The following is a 20,782-nucleotide window of genomic DNA, read 5'->3' as shown; positions in this document are numbered from 1 at the left end:
AGGTTAGTTTTAAAAAGTGATGCTACTGAAGTAGAACTCATTAAATGTATTAAGTTAGTTTTTGTTAATTGAATAGAAATATTTTTTAATGTAATAGCTAATTTCAGAAGGAAGAATATTTAAAAGCTTAATTACCTTGCAAGAGTTAAATCATGATGGTGATATTCTAATGCTTTGGCATAATCATGCAAATAGAAATAAGCATTGCCCAGCTGGCTGTAAATAGCACTAAGTGTTTTTAGGTCTTCAGTTCCAACTTGAACTGCAGCTTCAAAGAATGACACACCAGCGCGGCAGTCTCCTGATTTACATAGACGTTCCCCTTCCAAGGCCAGCTCTAGGCAAGAAGCTTCCATTCTACAAAATTATACAGGACATTTAAACATAACATTACAGCTGCATCACAGTATTTTTAACTTCCAGTAATATAATTTAAATGTAGACTATATGGCTACTCTTGTTCAGGGCAGCTGCCTCTATAACTGAAATCTATATACATTCCTGATGAAACAGTAAAACAGTTATTTGTAGCAAGAGGTAATTTGCCTACTCAAATTTCTCTGAGCCTGCTCAGAGAGGTCAGGATAGCTAAATATCTGTATGTGGAGCTCATTTTAATTGGCCCAGAGCAATCCATGTTACTAGTGAAAGAACCTATAGCAGTATTTCCCAAACAATTCTGAGTTGTAACAGACCTCTGGACGTCCTTAGAGTCTGAGGAGATGAGTATGTGGGAAAGTGAGGCCCTACAATTATTAATACTGTTCTCTACCCAGGTATCCAAGTTATCCAAGTATTCTAGTCACTTGTTCATCAACCCCTCTGACCATCCATCCATCCATCCATCCATCCCTTGCTCTCTCTCATACACACACAACACACACTCAGTCTCCTTCCTCTTCTTACCACCACATGACCACGTATACCATAGAAAAATAGAGGAACAAAATATTCTTGATCTATAAGGCACATTTTCACAAGAGAACTAAGTGTCAAGAAACTAAGTTAGAAAACAATGATTAAAAATTCGCAGAAATACTAATTTTGAAAGTCTGTCCCTGAATTGAAAAAGAAGGATGAAGTCACTGTAAACATATCTGGGAGAAAAAAACACTGACACTTTGGATTCAAATCCTAAATTTTAGAGGGTGCCCCTCACCAAAATTGCCATTGTGTTTCTTCAGCATCTTCATGATTTCTGCCATTATGTATGAACTACCTATTCGTTTAATTATTTCTGTAATTTGGCAAATTTCCTTTAAATTGGCACACTATCTTTTATCATTGAAAAAAAATGGAGCTTCATCCAAAGCAGTACTCATGAAACTGTGAATTTGATATGATACTTATATTTATATTCTAATACGGCAGTCTCCAACCTTTTTGGCACCGGGGCCGGTTTTGTGGAAGACAGTTTTTCCACGGATGGGTGGCAGGGGATGGTTTTGGGATGATTCAAGCGCATTACATTTATTGTACACTTTATTTCTCTTGTTACTACACATTCACCATAATGTAGAATCAGTGGGAGCCCTGAGCTTGTTTTCCTGTAACTAGATGGTCCCATCTGGGTGTGATTGGAGACAGTGACATCTCATCAGGTATTAGACTCTCATAAGGAGCGTGCAATCTGGATCCCTCGAATGTGCAGTTCACAGTATCTAATGCCACCACTGATCTGACAGGAGGCAGAGCCCAGGTGGAAATGCTGACTCACCCCGCCCACCTGCAGCTTACCTCCTAACAAACTGCCCACAACAGTACTGGTCTGTGGCCCAGGGCTTGGGAATCCCTGTTCTAATGCACATTAAACAAATATGTAATTATTAAACTCTAAAAGTGAGTAAAGTTACCTTATGTACCACCAGTGGCATACATATCACTCTCTGAAAAGCTCTGATTAGGCTCATCAAACGTTTTGATTTTTGGAACAGCACTAAGTTACTCCTTACTAGAATGAGCTTTGAGCCAGTGGTTCTTTTTTTTTTTTTTTTTTTTTTTGAGACAGAGTCTTGCTCTGTCGCCCAGGCTGGAGTACAGTGGCCGGATCTCAGCTCACTGCAAGCTCCGCCTCCCGGGCTCACGCCGCCATTCTCCTGCCTCAGCCTCCCGAGTAGCTGGGACCACAGGCGCCCGCCACCTCGCCCGGCTAGTTTTTTGTATTTTTTAGTAGAGACGGGGTTTCACCGTGTTAACCAGGATGGTCTCGAACTCCTGACCTCGTGATCCGCCCGTCTCGGCCTCCCAAAGTGCTGGGATTACAGGCTTGAGCCACCGCGCCCGGCCCGAGCCAGTGGTTCTTAATGCTGGCTGTACAACAGCAGAGCTCACCTGGAGCACTTTCTAAAACTCTCAACCCTGAACTCCACTCTCTGGGTTATGTCTGGCCACCTGTATTTTTTTAAAGCCCCAGGTAATTCTAAAGTACAAGTTAGGGTTGAGAATCAGTGCTTTTATAAGAAATGTGAATTAAACCACCACTCACCCTAATATCATTCAAATATGATTATATTCTGTATATCTAGTGGTAGATCAATTAACATGTTTTTTTGAGTGCTGTTTTTCAGTCTGTAAAATTTCAAGGGTCCTTACAGCCATAAATTAAAATGGGATTATAAAATGGAAAATATATCTGATGAAGCTAAAAGCCTGGACAAAATTAACTAAGCCAACTGTAAAGGTTCAAAGCAGACTTCTGGTTCAGAACAAGCAGATGTATGCAGCCAATTCCAATAGGTAATTTTCACGTTTTCTGTCTAGGTATCTTTTTCTTTCTTTCTTTCTTTTTTAAGAATTCAAATGACTTAGCTAATGGCTACTGCTTGCTCATCTTCACTTTTTTTTGAGACACAGTTTCACACTGTCACTCTACAATCTCGGCTCACTGCTAACCTCTGCCTCTTGGGTTCAAGTGATTCTTGTGCCTCAGTCTCCTGAGCAGCTGGGATTACAGGCGTGCACCATCATGCCTGGCTAATTTTTGTAATTTTAGTAGAGACAGGGTTTTGCCATGTTGCTCAGGCTGATCTCAATCTCCTGACCTCAAGCAATCCACCCACCGTGGCCTCCCAAAGTGCTGGGATTACAGGTGTGAGCCACCATGCCCAGCCCCATCTTCACTTTATGGATCTATGCAAAATAATGCAGGTAAACCTCTAACATTTTGCTACAACATTAGACTACAAGCCAATTAGATACAGGAGAGAAGATCTAAAATACATAGTAAGATAAGCGGTTAAATCAGAGACCTTAAACAGCTATATTTATATTTCTTTATATATCACTTCACAATTAATAAAGCCTATTTTTGTCTTCCAAAAATGAAAATTGCCCTTTAGAATTGCATTTCTGAAAATGCGAGATTTCATAAAAGAAAAAATTGAGTAGATCTGTGTAAGATTTTATGAAGTTATTGTCATATTCTATGTATAAAGAGATATAAGTCAACAAAAGATATGTAAAAATGTGATTTTTTTCTTGAGATGGAGTCTTGCTCTGTCACTCAGGCTGGAGTGCAATGGCGCAATCTTGGCTCACTGCAACCTCCGCCTCCTGGGTTCAAGCAATTCTCCTGCCTCAGCCTCCTGAGTAGCTGGGATTATAGGCGTGCACCACCATGCCCAGCTAATTTTTGTATTTTTAGTGGAGACGGGGTTTCATCATGTTGGCCAGGCTGGTCTCAAACTCCTGATCACAGGAGAGCCGGCTGCCTCGGCCTCCCAAAGTGCTGGGATTACAGGCATGAGCCACCGTGCCCAGTCAAAATGTGATTTTTATTAAAGGATTATTTTGCTAGATGAAGTACCTGAACTGATTGTCTTTATTTGTCAAAAACGGAAACCAATGAACTTCTAAGAAATATAAAAAAAACAGGGAAAATATATTTTATATGTAAAATATTTTCCTATAAAAAGGTTTTAATTTAAGCATTCTAATTATGTTAAAAATTGTATCTCAAGCATTTTCAGTGCTAGGAATTGATCTTAAGGTATACTTATACAAATTTAAGAAGATATATATGAAAGGATATTTACAGCAGCAAAAAAACACAAATGAATTAAATGTCCACCAATAGAGCATTGGGTAAAAAAAATTACACGCCACTATACAATGGAATACTAATGATGGCACATCATGTCACTGAGGGAGAGGTGGGGAAATGGTCATATGTGACAGCACCATCAGTTTAGGATGACTGGGTTGCTGGCCAGGAAATTAGGAGTAAGGCGGAACTGGCTATTCATATGAACAACATTTAAAAATTGGAAGTATGTTTGCCTATATTCATATAAAGCTGAGAAGTATCTTCTTCAAATAAATAACTTCACCACAAATGACTGATCTTCTGGATTTAAGTCTACAGAACATTTTACTGGAACCATTGATCCAAATGATGTGGCATCCAACAAAACTTAGCTATAGGTGGAATGGCATCATAAGTGTTACACATTTTTTAAAAGGCATTTTACATAATTGCCATAAGAAACAATGACAGCAAACTGGAAGCTTGCTGGCTACATGGCTGTCTTTGAAGTCCATGTAGTAAGAATGCCCTACAGGAGAGACTATCTTAGAAAAGTTATTCCAGTGACTAATAACCTGAAATAATGTCCAAAACTCTCTAGTTTATGATTAATTCTTAGATAGATTCAGGCTCTGTTGTATTTTATTAGAAAATAAGTTAATATTCTGGCAAAAATCTCTAACATCTGAATCAAATATAGGTTTATGCCTGAAAAATAGGGCAGGTTGGTTTATAAATTTTTTAGAAGATCATTAAATAGTAACAGAGAAAGTAATTTCATATTCTCTCTGTCTCTATGAGAGAATAGAATTACCTCCTTTGTTTACCAGTTGGGTTGAAAACACAGAACATACCCAGATATAGAAGAAAAACCAAGAAAATACCCCTCCATTAAAATATATCCCACATACAAAGTTTCTAGAAGACTTAATAACATCAATTTTGTCCAGATTTGACTCTTGCTTCAAGGAGCTTACATACTATTTAAGAATAAATGATGGGATTCAGGACTTAAGAGCCAAAACAAGAGTACTCTCCATTTTCTCTATTATGCTTTCCATTTCTGTGCTTGTGGAATCTTCTTTCATAGACTCTAGCTCTACCTTCTCTGTATTCTAATTGGGCATGAACCTTTTCCATCACCAGTCCTAGCCCCAATAAACAGTTTTCACCCATTCAATTTACCACATATATCTAGCTCTTCTCATTTATTTCGTAAAAGGAAAAGTGCTCAATTATATTGATTTACATTTTGTATGGTTAGATGATTAATAATATAGAATAAGAAGGAAGAAAATGATTAAAAATAAAACTTCATAAGGTAATTTAGTCTTAAAAGTGATTTTAACCTTTATCAAACTTAATTCTCAAAATAACCCTCTGAGGCGGGGTGCAGTGGCTCATACCTGTAATCCCAGCACTTTGGGAGGCTAAGCGGGGTGGATTGCTTGAGCCCAGGAGTGCAAGACCAGCCTGGGCAACACGGCGAAACCCCATCTCTACCAAAAAAAAAAAAAAATTAGCTGGCTGTGGTGGCATGAGCCTATAGTCCCAGCTATTTGGGAGGCTGAGGTGGGAAGATAGTTTGAGCCTAGGAGGCAGAGGGTGCAGTGAGCACTCCAATAAAATAAAATAAATATAACCTTCTCAAATAAAATAAAAATAACCTTCTAAGATAGGCATTGCTACAGAAGGAGAAACTGATGCTGAGACAGGTTAAATGACTTGCTTAAGGTCATGGGATGGCAAAGCTGAGATAAGAAAATTTGTCTTTGTCTCCAAATCCAGTGGTCTTTGCATCACTCCATGTTAACTTAAACTATTCAAGAAAGCACATTATTAACAACTACATTGAGCTAACAAAATTAAAGAATTCAACACCATATCTGTATTCCTTCACAACTTACGTGCAATAATCTAACTTTTACAATATTAAAGTATTGAAATGTTTATTATTCACAGTAAGAAGCATAAATGACATTTCCCAAAGAAACACAAAACCAGAGAAACTAGTGTAATGAACCCAATGTATCCATCTTTCAATTTCAACAATTACACATATACAATCAAAATATTATTTATTCATTCCTACTCCCATTGTTACTCTTCCAACCCCAGATCAGTCTGAAGTACATTCTGGAAAGCATATGATTTCATTTGTAAATACCTTAGTATATATCTTTAAAAGATTAATCTTTTTCAAAAAATATAATCACAATACCATTATCACACATAAAAATTTAATAATTCCTAAAAATCAACCATGTAATTTTTTTAACTTAGAAATAAACTGTACTTTGCTATCAGTCTCCACCTTCTGAAATAGATGCAAAATATTTCATTAAAGCATTCTGATGTCCCCTTAGGAGGTGACTTAGTGTCCCAAGAAACATTCCATTTCAAAATTACAAATTCATTGTGCCACAGAAGCTCCTCCAGGGATAGATGAGGACCTCCACAATGGAAGAACCAGATGGATAAAACATTTCATAAGTATTCACTAGAGCAGAAGAATAACTTATACTAGCCTATGGCCTAACATAAAGAGTTCAAATCATTACCCCCAATTATACGACAATCCAATCAATATACAGAATGCTGGTTGTAGAGCACTGATAAAGTCAGGGATTTGTTTGGTATAGTCCTATTACAGACAGTACCGATTTTTAAGTTTCCCTTGGTGAAGTCCTATAGCAATGTGCAACCATGTTTGATCTAAACTGTATCATGGAAAAAAAGACAATTCTAAGATCTTCCAACAGGTAGAGGTACAAGCCATTCCTCCTTATCTACTGCTCTTACCATATTAGAAAGCACAATACTATTCAAAACATTCAGCAAGACAAACATCTTATTATGTTCATATTCCACTGAAGTTCAATATGTGCCAGAGAACATGCTAATTATCATGGCTGCTGAGGAGCGACCATAGCTGAGGAGCTAATGCTCAAAGGGAGAGGTGAGGGGGAAGACAGCACCATAAAAACAGATTCATTTAATTTTAATATAGTTGGTGGTGCTAATAAAAATGCACAGATTGTAATATAATCACATGGAGGCCACAGAGCCTAACTATGGAGCTTAGAAATGGTTTCCAGGAGGAGATAATCTCTGAGCTGTATCTTAGATATTGAGTAGAATTAGCTAAACAAAGAAAGTGGGAAGGGAATTCAACACAGGGTATAGTATGAGCAAAGACACTGAGACATAAAACAGCACGACATGTAGGAAACCAGAGCTCAAAGTGCAAGTTAAAGAATGGCAGGAAGTAAGGTCCAAGGAATAGGCAGAAGCCAGATAATGGAAGATCTTGTGTTCTATGTTCAGCTTGGCTCGGTGACAAGAAGCCACCCTAGGTTTTGAGCAGAGAGGTTGCACGGTTAGCTCTCTGTTTTGAGACTGAGCCCACTACGTGACAAATCAAAATGATGGGTTCCAAGAAGTGAAGAATGGAGGGTGTCTGGAAGGAAGATCCTGAGGATCTCAATTGAGCTATGGTGGTGTAAAAAGTAAAGTAGAGGTTCCTCTTCAAAGACTTTCCTCCCCATCTAATTAGGAATAAATAGTAACTTCTCTTAGAAGCAAAATTTATTCAAAGACCTGTGCTAACATTCTTAAATATCTGCTAGCCACGATAAGGAAATCAATGTACTTTATGTTCTTAGCTCCCACAATTTAGCCTAAGTATTTGCCCTAGCATGCTTATACTGGTCCAAGCAAGCATTAGGTCATAACCTGTTCCTCTTCCTTCTTTAAAAGTGTTTTTACCTTTCTCAACATTCCACAAGTTACTTCCTCCTTCCTTTGTTGCCCTCTACCTTTGTCTCTTTTAAAAAGTTCTAAGTTGCTAGCCACTCGGGACAAATACAGAATGTGAGGTCCCGTTCCAGCCAATGGAAACCGGACACAGCAGTAGGGTGGATGCGTCAGGTTATAAATGACCCTGTCTCCTTTGTTCAGTGTACTCTCGTGGCAAAACTGCTGGCGAGTGTACCCTTTCTGCAGGAAGTAAAAATAGCCTTACTAAATACATTTATGTTCAAGTGATATTTCTTTACGGCACCAGGGAACAAGCATTTCATACAACTGGAAGGACGCACATGAGTAGATGAATCTGAGAAACATTTAGGAGATGAAACCAGCAATACTTCATGCTGGATACAGAATGAGAAAGGAAAAAAGTAGATAATTCCCAGGTTTCTGGAAGTTTATGTAACAGGTAGGATGAGAGCATTTCATATATTAAAATCTCATCTTAATTATATCTTAAATGTCTTCCATTTTATTTTACTTGAAACTCTTTTTTAATAGAAATGTCCTCATCTTACCTATGTTAACTTCCTTGGCATGAACCTTCCTAATATGAACCATTTACTCAACAGGATAATAAATCTCCTATTTCCTAAATATGTTAAGACATAAAAAATTTGATACACCTTCCTTCTGAGATTTTGAATTCTATTAATTGCTACAATATTCTGATGTTTATCTAATAATTAACTTGTAACAGTTTTGATAAAGAATCTATTACCAGCTGGGCACGGCAGCTCATTCCTGTAATTCAAGCACTTTAGGAGGCCGAGGTAGGTGGATTTCTTGAGCCCAGGAGTTCGAGACTAGCCTAGGCAACACAGTGAGGTCGCATCTCCACAAAGATTTTAAAAATTAGCCAGGCACGGCTGTAGTCCCAGCTACTCAGGAAGCTGAGGTGTGAGGATTGCTTAAGCCTGAGAGGTTGAGGCTGCAGTGAGCTGTGATCATGCCACTGCACTCCAGTCTGGGAAACAGAACAAGACTCTGTCTCAAGGGGTTAAAAAAAAAAAAAAAAAAAAAAGCCAGGTGCGGTGACTCATGCCTGTAATCCCAGCACTTTGGGAGGCCGAGGCAGGTGGATCACCTGAGATGAGGAGTTCGAGACCAGCCTGGCCAACATGGCAAACCCTATCTCTACTAAAAATACAAAAATTAGCCGGGCGTGGCAGTGCATGCCTGTAGTCCCAGCTACTCAGGAGGCTGAGGCAGGAGAATTGCTTGAACCTGAGAGGCAGAGGTTGCAGTGAGCCAAGATTGCACACCACTGAACTACAGCCTGTGGGACAGAGCGATACTCCATCTCAAAAAAAAAAAAAAAAAAAAAAAAAAAGAACATATTCTCTAATCACCTTACTAAATGATTATAATATTTAAGTTTGCATTTTGCATTTATCATTTAGTGCAATTACCAGAACTTCCAGAATAAATGTTAATAATCATAGTGCAGATAGTTTTGTTTTGTTCCTAATTGCAATAGAGATGTCATTAATATTTTATCACTAAATATTAAACTGGCTATTGGTTATCATGTTTACAAAGTACCCACCTATTCTGGTTTTATTTAATACCCATTCCTTCAAAATGCTCATTTACGAAGGCTGAGCTCCACACATGGATGGGGGTGGGCCGCATGCTCTCACAGACTGTCACTGGGTGCATGGTGTCTGTGGGTGACACTGACCTAAGCAGCCCATCTAGAAGGATGCAATAGGAAGGTCTGTATGCAACCCTCCAGGAGTGAGGAATGAGAATGGCACCCTGGCTTGCAACAGGCAGTGCCTGGGAGGATGACAGGTAGTGGCATTCTAGGCCATCCAAGGAATAAGGGCCAAAGTCTGGGAGGCAGAGGAACCTATGGGGTTTGGGGAATGGAGGGTGTGATGAGGAGGTATGGAGGGCAATGAGGTGGGCAAGGTCAGGAGATGGAGACTTCACACTTGGTGTTCTGGACCTCGAGGTGCAGAAGGGTTACAGCCTCGGAGTCCCAGGGTAAGTGTATGTTACGTCCTAGAGAGGAGCTTTCTCAAAACCTCGAGCTCTACCTCCCCCACCTGTCTGTGTGGTTTTTTAGAGAGTTGCGTCTGTTACAGGGCTTTTTCTCCTCCTTAAAATGTTCAACCCACATTAAAAAAAAAAAATTTGCATTAGCTGCCAACATTTCAGAATTTGGAGACAGCATATTAAAGATTTACATTTCCGGCCGGGCTTGGTGGCTCATGCTTGTAATCCCAGCATTTTGGGAGGCCGAGGCAGGCAAATCACTTGAGGCCAGGAGTTCAAGACCAGCCTGGCCAATATGGCAAAACGCTGTATCTACTAAACATACAAAAAATTAGCTGGGCATGGTGACACACACCTATAATCCCAGCTGCTCGGGAAGCTGAGACAAGAGAATCGCTTTAACCTGGGAGGCAGAGGTTACAGTGAGCCAAACTCATGCCACTGCACTCGAGCCTGGGCATCAGAGTGAGGCTGTTTCAAAACAAACAAACAAACAAACACTTCAGATTTTCAGATTTCCTGTGCTCTCCTGAAAAATCAGGAAGACCTGCCCACTCTATACCTTCATTCTGCCCAGCTATCACTTACTTCCTGGCTTGCTTCACTCCTTTCCTGATGTGTATGTCTGATTTGGATCCTGATCTAGATCAGTGGGAAGCATCCCCCCCAATACACATACATTTGCATAACATATTATATATAAGGTATAGCCAAAGGGAGTGTGCTGTATTTGTGAAAGATACTTGTGGATGCAGAACAAAGGTGGGAACACTGGTCCCTACAATCTGCAACCTTTTACCTGGAATGTAGACAGTCCATTTGGGCATCCAAGGGAACACTGTAGGTCCTAGAGGAGCCAGGCCATTTCCCTAGGGCCCGTGAAGCTTGTGAGAGAATGTGGGTGCCTTTCCTCAGCCTGACTTGCTTTCTGAAGTAAATTAGGGATTACCACTACTTCATGTAAAACTGTGGTCTTATGTATTAAATCAGCAAAACAACACAAAATGTCACTAGACATTAAGCTTAAAAGTGATATTTCTTTTGAGCAGTGCTTATTTGTATTTTAATAATAATGTATTTACATTAATGTGGATTAGGTAAATATTTAAAATAGTAATAATGGTAGTGAAATAAAATTTCCTTTAAAGATAAAACAAAAAGCCAGGTGCAGTGGCACACACCTGCAGTTCCTGCTACTCTGGAGGCTGAGGCAGGAGGACTGCTTGAGCCCAGGAGTTTGAGACTTGCCTGGGCAATATAGTGAGACTCCCATCTCTAATAATATAGAAGTTAAAAAGTAAAATTAATAAAATAAAAAAATACAAAAAAGGAAATGAGAAGGGAATCAAAACAATACACTACAAAAAATAAAAATAAATCAAAAATAAAAAGTTCATTTCTAAAAGATCACCATTAAATTACAATGCAAAGGTTAGGTCCTTCAGCTGACCATATTTTTAAAAAATCCATCTTTTGGCCTCAAAGATTTTCAAACATATTTCATTTACATATTTGCATTATATAAAAAGTTACAAATTATAAAGAAATTATTCATAAACTCTTCCAGGGAACATTAAACAAACCATAGTACACAATTGGTCTCTACTTCCATTTTTCTATAGAAAGGACATAAAAACTTACAACAAAAAGAAAATATTGTCTACAGACAATACTATGGCTGGTATATTTGAGTATTTTCATCTGAAACTTGAAATGGTCATCAGAGTTAAAAACATTTTAAAATAAGGATTAAAGGTCATCCATTAAGACAGCAATAGTCTTACCTGTAACGAACATGAAAAGAATGGTCTTCCCTCATGCTTATCAAATTTTCCTCCATCAAGTCATATTATAAGCTGAATAAAATGAAATTATTTTATTTTGTGCCAATCCAGTCCTTTACAGTGTAGAATTATTTGTAGAACATTGTCCGGTTAGTATATTAATGAGTTGGTGTTAATACATCCTAAGCTCCTGCTTCTTCTTTATTAATAACGAAAGGAGGTCAATGTCAGACAGCTTAAAGGTTCAAAATGTGTCCCAAATCCTTGCATCTCTGGCCCTTTCAGCAGCACTTCAGCAACATTTCTGCAAAAGGAATACAAGATGCTTTGCTTGAAGTCCTATTTTCAAAGAATAACCTATAGTAACCCTGAGCTGTACATAATCACAAGCTAACTCCACAGACTGCTGTCATGTCAATCACTACAGAAGACAGCACAGGGCTTAACTGTCATCATGGAGCTTCTAAATAGGGGTGGGAATAGATGAGATTTGAGAACTGTACTTTAATTTTTAAAATGTTTGAAATTTAATAATTTTATGTAATATTTTCTGCTATAAACAAAAAAGAATAACAGTAGGTATCATATTAGCATCTAAAAACAAAATTGCCACTTTTAAAAACTACTACTAACAAATCAAATGAAAATTCCATAATTATTTGAAATAGTCAACTCCAAACTCAGTAAATTTATTTCTTCAAAGAAGATATCACACTGATACTTAGGTTATAGTTGGATTCATTTGCTTTCAAAATATATTCTACTTAGACTCTTTAAGGTCTTTAAAATGCTTTTTATTAATATTGGGTAGGTACAAAAGAAATTTGGGAAATATGTATATGGTAAAAAGAATGACACAACAAATATTTATATAACACCATTCAGTTTAAAATAAGAACATTACCACTGCCTTTAAAGTCTCCTGGGTATTCCAACCTAACCCATCTCCTTCCTTTTCCCTTTAAGGTGATTTCTAAACTGAATTTTGTTCCTTATTCCTTTGCTTGTCTTTACAACTTTACTACAAATGTCGGTATAGTCCTAAATAAGATACAATTGAGTTTTGTATGATTTTGCTGAACATTATGTTTCTGAGATTTTTCTCAATTGTTGTGCATAGCTACAACTTGCATGTATATTCCATTGTATACCAAATGTATTTTTCATTCTGCTGTTGATGGACATTTTGATTATAGGTTTTTGATTGCTGTTACTCAAAGTATTAATATTCACGCCACTGCACTCCAGCCTGGGTGACAGAGCAAGACCCTGCCCCAAAACAAAATGAAACAAAAAACTACCATGAACACTGATATTAACAACTCAATGTACTAGTTAAGGCCTGGTGCAACGGCTCATGCCTGTAATCCCAGTGCTTTGGGAGGCCGAGGCAGGTGATCACTTGAGGCCAGGAGTTCAAGACCAGCCTAGCCAACATGGTGAAACCCTGTCTCTACTAAAAATACAAAAATTAGCCAGGTGTGGCGATGCACGACGGTAATCCCAGCTACTTGGGAGGCTGAGGCATGAGAATCACTTGAACCCGGGAGCCGGAGGTTCCAGTGAGCCAAGATCATGCCATTGCACTCCAGTCCAGGCGACGCAGCGAGACTCTGTCTCCCCCAACCAAAACAACAACAAACCCTCAATGTACTAGTTAAGCAGCTAAAGAGAGAATGATAAGCAGACGAAAAATAATACAGAGAAGTTCAGAGAAAAGGAGAATAAAATGAGCAGCCCTCTAATATATCTAATAGGAGGGTGAGAAAGAAATAGAGGAATAAAGGCAAAATCTTCAGTGATAAAGCCTGAGAATTTTAAAACAAAAACGAATCCATACTGATACATTAGAGAGAGCTACAGCACATCAGATACAAATTATAACCTCTGAGATAACAGTTGAGAAAGACAAAGAAGGATATACATATGTATATATGAGATAAATTCATAGATAAACAATCATAAAGTCCTGGCATCTCAGTGTTATAAACAATCCTAGAGGTCAGTTAGTCCACTATTTTACTATAGCATTCCTACATAGGTCATAAAGCAGCTAATCCTAATTTTGAATATTCCTATAAGAAAACTGTTCCATACTTTGAGCAATCCTTCCATTTCTACCCATTTGTTCCACTTCTTCCTTCTGCTGCCATATACAATGAAGTCCAATTCCGCTTCTATATAACGTCCTTTTAAGTATTTCAGTTATAACATAAACCAGACTCTAATGAGTACTCACTGCTCTGTCAGTTAAGTACAGCTAGAGGTTAATAGGGAACAGAGCAGTAAGGTGAGAGGAGGGAAGGTAGAAAGAAACAGCCTTGGGAATACTGACGAAGTTTCCTAGAGGAAATGAGGTTTTCATATTAATAACAAGTTTAGCATGCAAGAAAGACAAAATATTACTCCTCTGATCCCTTCTCTTGGCCAAAAAAGGAAGCTCTATCTTTTGTTGTTGTTTTGTTTTTTAGAGATGAGATCTTGCTATGTTGCCCAGGCTGGAGTAAAGTGGCTATTCACATCACAATCATAGCACACTGCAGCCTGGAACTCTTGACCTCATGTGATCCTCTCGCTTCAACCTCCCAAGTAGCTGGGACTACAGGTGCACGCCACAGCATTGGCTAGGAAGCAGTATTTTAAGAAAGAACAAAAAGGTAGCAGCTATCAACACATCAAATCTCTTTTTCTTTTGTTCAGAATTCCATTGTGCCTCTTTTTTCCTTAATAAAAAAATTAATAAAGGGAATTAGTGTGGACACTCATAGCAATAGCTCCAAAGTGCATCCAGATTACACAAATAGCTAAACTGGCAATGAAATTGTCTCCCATTATCCACTATGAGGTTTGGGCTGTTATTTATAAAATGGAGCAGAAAGAGAGGTATTAGAATTAATTTACCTGAGAATTAAATTAAATTACAGTAGGCCCTCTAGATCTGTGGGTTCTGCATAGCGGATTCAACCAACTGCGTATCAAAAATATTCAGGAAAGAAAATGAATAGTTGTGTCTCTACTGAACACGTATAGACTTTTTTCCTTGGCATTATTCCCTAAACACTACCGTATAACAACTATTTACATAGCATTTACATCATATTAGGTATCATAAGTAATCTAGAGAGGATTGAAAGTTTGTGGAAAGATATGTATAGGTTATATGCAAATACTATACCATGTTATATAAGCAACTTGAGCATCCATGGATTTTGGTATCCTCAGGGGGTCCTGGAACCAATTCCCCACAGATACTGATATTAAATGTAAATATTTTTCTCAGCCAGGCCCGGTAGCTCACATCTGTAATCCCAGTGCTTTGGAAGACCAAGGTGGGAGGATCACTTGAGACCAGCAGTTCAAGACCAGCCCAGGCAATGTATAAGACCCTGTTTCTACAAAAAATTAAAAAATCAGCCAGGTGTGGTGGACTGTGTCTATAGTCCCAGCTACTTGGGAGGATGAGGCAGGAGGACTGTTTGAGCCCAGGAGTTGGAGGTTATAGTAATCTATGATCGCACCACTGCATTCCAGTCTGGGCCACAGAGTGAGATCCTGTCTCTAAAAAAATAAAATATTTTTGTCATCCATGAGTTCTTAATGAAATTCTAAATAAATTTTGCAATCATTATAAAATGTTAATTTCGTACTCCTTAAGAAGAAACATATAGCATTTACATGTTTAACAAATTAACGAATAAGTAAATGAACATAAAGTTGCAAAATACTTTACTTGATGAAAACTGCATGTAGAACCATTTTTAAGACTATCAAAATAAGCAAGAAGACAGAATGCTATTCACTATTTCAATAAGAGCAATTTATAATATAGTCTTACTATTCTCAAGGGAAGAATATCTTTAAAAGTGCCTCTTACATTACAATCTCCATAACAATTAGGTAGCACTTCACAAAAAAAAAATTCACTGAACAAACAAGCAATTCTTGATTCATGATTCATGTTTCAAGAACTCTGTAGCCAATTTAGCAATAATATGTTCACTCATGTTCCTCATTACATGGAGTTAACAAATCTACTTCCTAGATACAATGCGTGTGTATGTAGTGTAAGACTAGTAAAATTTGCAACAAATATTAAATTACAAATTTGTTCATTAGGATAAGAAAAATTAACCACAGGACCAAGAATTGGAAAATAAATGATAGGTTTGTAAGGATACTGAGACGTCATCAAGTTCAACCTCCAACCTCCATTATTATTTACAACTAACAATCTGCAAGGAACAAATCTGTTTCCTAACAGTATCTTCCAAGCAATGCTCCAAAAACTGCAAAATTAACAAAATTGCTAGATCACAGCATCTAACCCTAAAGAAAAGGCAATCATTTTTTCCAAATCCCAGGAGTTGACAGAAACATACAGAAAGATCAACTAGTACACAACTCTAACTGCCTCGCATTTAATTATCTAATTAGAAAGTCAAAATAGACAGACTTCATTTAGACAGCTAGGTGGACTTTCAGGCACTGTCCAAGGTATGCAATCAGAGCAGACAAGAAAAGCTCTTTATCAGAGATCCTAGCCCTGCTTTACTCCATTGGCAGTAAAAAGTTTGCAAACTAGGTTACATTTTGTGCTTCTTTGAATTTGTCTAACCTATCTGATCCTGATTGGCACTTAACTGACAATAACTTTTGGTCTGTTTCTTTGTTTTTTGTTGTTGTTGTTGTTGTTGTTGTTTGTTTATTTGGTCTGTTTCTTCCATCCATGGATCTATACAAACTGGTAACGTTCATCAGACAATAAATATATAATTTACTTTTCTTGCCTCCAGGTTAGATCATCTGAACTATATATAAACCTTTTTGGTAAACATAGCCATTTATTACTACCAATGATGGTCATCAGCTTCAATCAACTAATACATATACATGATAATTTTAAAGCTCAACAGTGAAATAGAAAGGAAATGGTCCTTTCCACTAAGCATTTTTTTTTTTTTTTTTTAAAGAGATGTAGTCTCACTCTGTCGCCCAGGCTGGAGAGCAGCAGTGACATCTTGGTTCACTGCAACCTTCACCCCCTGGGTTCAAGTGATTCTCCTGCCTCAGCCTCCCGAATAGCTGGGATTACAGGTGTCCAGCACCATGCCTGGCTAATTTTTGTATTTTTAGTAGAGACAGGGTTTCGCCATGTTGGGCAGGCTGGTCTCGACTCCTGGCCTCAAGTGATCCGCCCACCTGGGCCCCTCAAAGTGCTGGGATTACAGGCGTGAGCCACGGTGCCCGACCCAAACACATTTTTAAGCAGAAATAAATTCCAAATGCGGAAATATTATAAATGCTTAGAAAGGGTCCCTAGAGAGTTTGAGTTTAGAATTCTCCATAGCAAAATATATTAAGCATGATTTTATCTTCTCTTCCCAAAAGTTATCAACATTCTGTGGGAAAATAAATGTTTCTATTCAATAATGTTTTGAGATAATATGGGAAGAATAATTCTAACTAAAAAGGACCAGGGAAAAATTTTGGAAGCAAGGAAGTTTGTACTGCACCTTGAAGGATGGCTTGATCTTATTAGCCAAATGAAGGAAAGGCATTACAGTCAAGGGAAAAGAACGACTCAAGAAAAAGGGAGAGGTAGAAATGCGCAGAATGTGTTCCAGGATAAGCACATAGTGTTCAGAGTAGTGAAAGAGAAGTCTGAGAAGTTAGAACAGTTAACAAATTGTGAGGGACTCTGAATATGTGGCAGAAGCATATATTCATATTCAGCCTTTTTTTTTTTTTTTTTTTTGAGATGGAGTCTGGCTCTGTCACCCAGGCTGGAGTGCAGTGGCGCGAACTCGGCTCACTGCAACCTCCCCCTCCTGAGTTCAAGCGATTCTCCTACCTCAGCCTCCTGAGTAGCTTGGATTACAGGCGTGCACCACCACAACGAGCTAATTATTGTATTTTTAGTAGAGATGGGATTCCACCATGTCAGTCAGGCTGGTGTCAAACTCCTGAGCTAGTGATCCACCCACCTCAGCCTCCCAAGGTGCTGGGATTACAGGCATGAGCCACCGCGCCCGGCCTCAGCCTTTTATTTACACAATGGGGAACCTTGCTGGTATTTTTTCCCCAGAAAGGAATAGCCAAGTTGGATCTCTGCTAGGAAGATAAACCAACAGCAACATGTAAGGCAGGAATGGGGAGGAAAGAAAAATACTACAAACACACCAGAAACAACTACTGAATAGCAAGCATTCTCTTGTCATCTCACAATACCAAAGACATTGCTTTGCACATAAGGGATGCCCAACAAACTTTCATTTCTTGTCTGGGAAGAAGATAGGAATTATGATGAGGCCAAAGAATCCGGTAACAGTGAGAAAACCGGACTTTAATACATTTCTTTTCCACAGGAAAGATTGTATTCATATTTATGTAAGAAACTCAGAAAAGTCTTACTCTTCACTTATGTTTTGTATAAAGATGATTAAGAGGATATTGAAAATATAATGTGATTTATAAGATGATTTATAAGATAATGAAGCAAGATAGTTCCAACAGAAAGACTGAAATATTTCTGCGAAGCTACAACACACAGCACCTAAAGCCATCTTTAAAGTAGAACTTGTCCCTACAAATGGAATTCAGAGACACAGCAGAGATTTAAACAGACACACAGAAGAAATACAGTATGTGCTTTGGGATCAGCCCATGATTTGAAATCTCAGCACAGTGACTTATTAGTTATATGATCTTATGCTAAACTCTCAGTTGGTGTGGGCATAATGACACTTACCTAAAATGTGCTGTGATAATTACAGACATGATTTATAAAGCACCTGACCCAGCACCTGGCTCTGATACATAACAAAAGTACTCAACATAGTGCTGTAGTAATAATAGTAACTGTTATTATAAAATAGACAGATTTAATATATATTCAAATTTAGAATAACCTAAATCTATGTCACGTTTTCAATTTTAAAATTCCAGAGAACTAATTACAAAATTTTTAAGATAGATCTTAGAAATATTTTATGTTTATGAAAAGGTCATTTTAAAAACTACTATATCTTATCACTGTTTTATTTATTTTTTATTTATTTTTTATTTTTATTTTTTGAGACGGAGTCTCGCTCTGTCACCTAGGCTGGAGTGCAGTGGCCGGATCTCAGCTCACTGCAAGCTCCGCCTCCTGGGTTCACGCCATTCTCCTGCCTCAGCCTCCCAAGTAGCTGGGACTACAAGCGCCCGCCACCTCGCCCGGCTAGTTTTTTGTATTTTTTAGTAGAGACGGGGTTTCACCGTGTTAGCCAGGATGGTCTCGATCTCCTGACCTCGTGATCCACCCGTCTCGGCCTCCCAAAGTGCTGGGATTACAGGCTTGAGCCACCACACCCGGCCTATCACTGTTTTAATTAGTCTAGTAACCAAGTCTCAGATTTATATTAACTATGTCTGTAACACCGAATATCTGATTTAAGAACGTAAGAAAATACAACTAAACTGCTTATCTGGCCAGAGAGGATTTTGGAACATGCCTCTATAACAACATCAGGCAACTTTTTACTTTGAAACCGCTCCAATACTTAAATTATAAATAATAGCCTGGGAGATAGCTTGCGAAAACGACTCATGGTAGTTGTAAAGAGGAGTAGGTGTTAGACCACCCCTGATCCCTAAGGCCCCCCTCTCCTTACACACACCTTGTCAACCAACAGTGATCTACCCTTTTTAATGTTGTTTATTCACTTCTAAACAATCAACTAAAGCTGCTCCTGAATAGTGAGAACCCAAGCAAAAGTGGTATTTATCAGAAGCAATCACACTGGCTATTATCAGGCCAGAAATCTTCGGAACACCCTTCTAAAGTGGCAGCTTGAAAACTCAGCTCAGTTGGTCCTGTTAACTTCCAACACAACCCATGAAGGCTCCAACGCAAACCCGACAGAAAGGAAAGCCAAGAACCTACTTCGTTTAATTCTACGGTGCGGTTAAATTATGCATCAAGGCAAAGAAAATTTCCATCCTTACTCGTTTTCTTTAACCAGAGTTAATGCTCTAATTGGTTACTACTAAAACAAGGAAATTTCAGATTTTTTTTTTCATTTTTTATTTGAAGGCATTCTATAGATTTCAAGAAAGGGTTTTCTTAACGTTTTATGTTTACTCACACTTTTTGCAGCAACTACCAATTTCTACGGTAAATCGACCAGTGGGTGCCCGAAAGTTCACTAATTTAAACACGGTCAACGCAGGTATTTGCCACAAACTGCCTGGTTTAGGTAGGAAGCGCCCGACTCCAAGTGATTGCAATCAGCCTCGGATTGCATTCCACGGGGATTCGGGCTTTAACTCACAATTTGTTACTCACACTCAGAATAGTAAGAAGTCGCTGGACTCTAGCAAAATCTTTACCTTAAAAAAAAAAAAAAGACTCGGGAGTGAGATTCTTACGCTTTACTCTTATTTTAAGACTTTCCAACAAAAAAGCAGCAACTCCTCAAGCCGAGTTTCTGGTTTCTTGAGCATCGACGCCTCGTCCCCGCAGCGCCCACAAGTCCCGCAAATCCCCCGCCTGCCCTCCGCCCAAAACAAAGGACGTCGCCCCCAGACCTCTGGACACAGAAGCTCCACACGCACGCACACGCACCCCTCCCTGTCACCTCCCTCCGAGAGCCCTTCAAACGCCTCAGACCCCTCGTCGCGGTAGCGCTCACCTCCCGCGGACCGGCGGGTCCCGGGTACGCGGTGAAGGTGCAGCGGCGACCGCCTCGGGCGACAGGCGGGTGGTCACGGCCCCTCCCCCAGGCAGGGGCACCGCGGAAGGCCGGCGCGCCCCCTGCTCCCGCCCCCGGCAGGTCACGTGGGCAAGAGCTCGTAGCGCCCCTCGCTTCCCCGGAGCGTCCCTCCGCCACCTAGGGGTCCCGCCGCTCCGCCGGCCTCAACGCCGCCCTCTGCGCCTGCGCCCCGGCTCCAGGCGCTCCATTCAAACCGACAACGCCCCGCGTCTTTCGGACCGGCCAATGGCTGGCGGCGCAGCGGGGCGGGGCGGGGCGCTGGTTGCCCCACTCTTCGCAGTCCTGGCGACCCGTCTGCGTGTCAAGGTGACAGGGGACTTGGGAGCTTGGTCCTCCTCTGCTCTGGCACGTGTCCTCAACTCTCAAATTGAAGTTTCTTTCCTGTCCCCTTCTTTCTTCTTCAGACA

At 39.3% G+C, this 20,782-nt stretch overlaps 1 protein-coding gene across 3 annotated transcripts in view; it reads right to left on the bottom strand.

Moving 5' to 3' along the window:
* Nucleotides 1-20,539, bottom strand: part of GPSM2 (G protein signaling modulator 2) — a 54,822-nt gene extending 34,283 nt beyond the window's left edge. Inside the window, exons 1-3 of one of the 3 annotated variants that reach the window (XM_003892304.4) lie at nt 20,295-20,539; nt 11,623-11,926; nt 136-357 (exon numbers count right to left, since the gene is read on the bottom strand). In XM_003892304.4, coding sequence (XP_003892353.1) covers nt 136-357; nt 11,623-11,678 — 278 coding nt within the window. In that variant the 5' untranslated portion in view covers nt 11,679-11,926; nt 20,295-20,539. The remainder of the gene's footprint in view (nt 1-135; nt 358-11,622; nt 11,927-20,294) is intronic. The other 2 variants (XM_017945458.2, XM_009214329.4) reach the window with 2 other exon arrangements.
* Between the last annotated feature and the right edge of the window lie 243 nt (nt 20,540-20,782).

The sequence above is a fragment of the Papio anubis genome, chromosome 1, assembly GCF_008728515.1.
Source record: "Papio anubis isolate 15944 chromosome 1, Panubis1.0, whole genome shotgun sequence".
Classification (NCBI taxonomy): domain Eukaryota; kingdom Metazoa; phylum Chordata; class Mammalia; order Primates; family Cercopithecidae; genus Papio; species Papio anubis.
The sequence above is the reverse complement of the archived record's forward strand: the minus strand, read 5'-3'. Positions and strand labels throughout refer to the sequence as shown.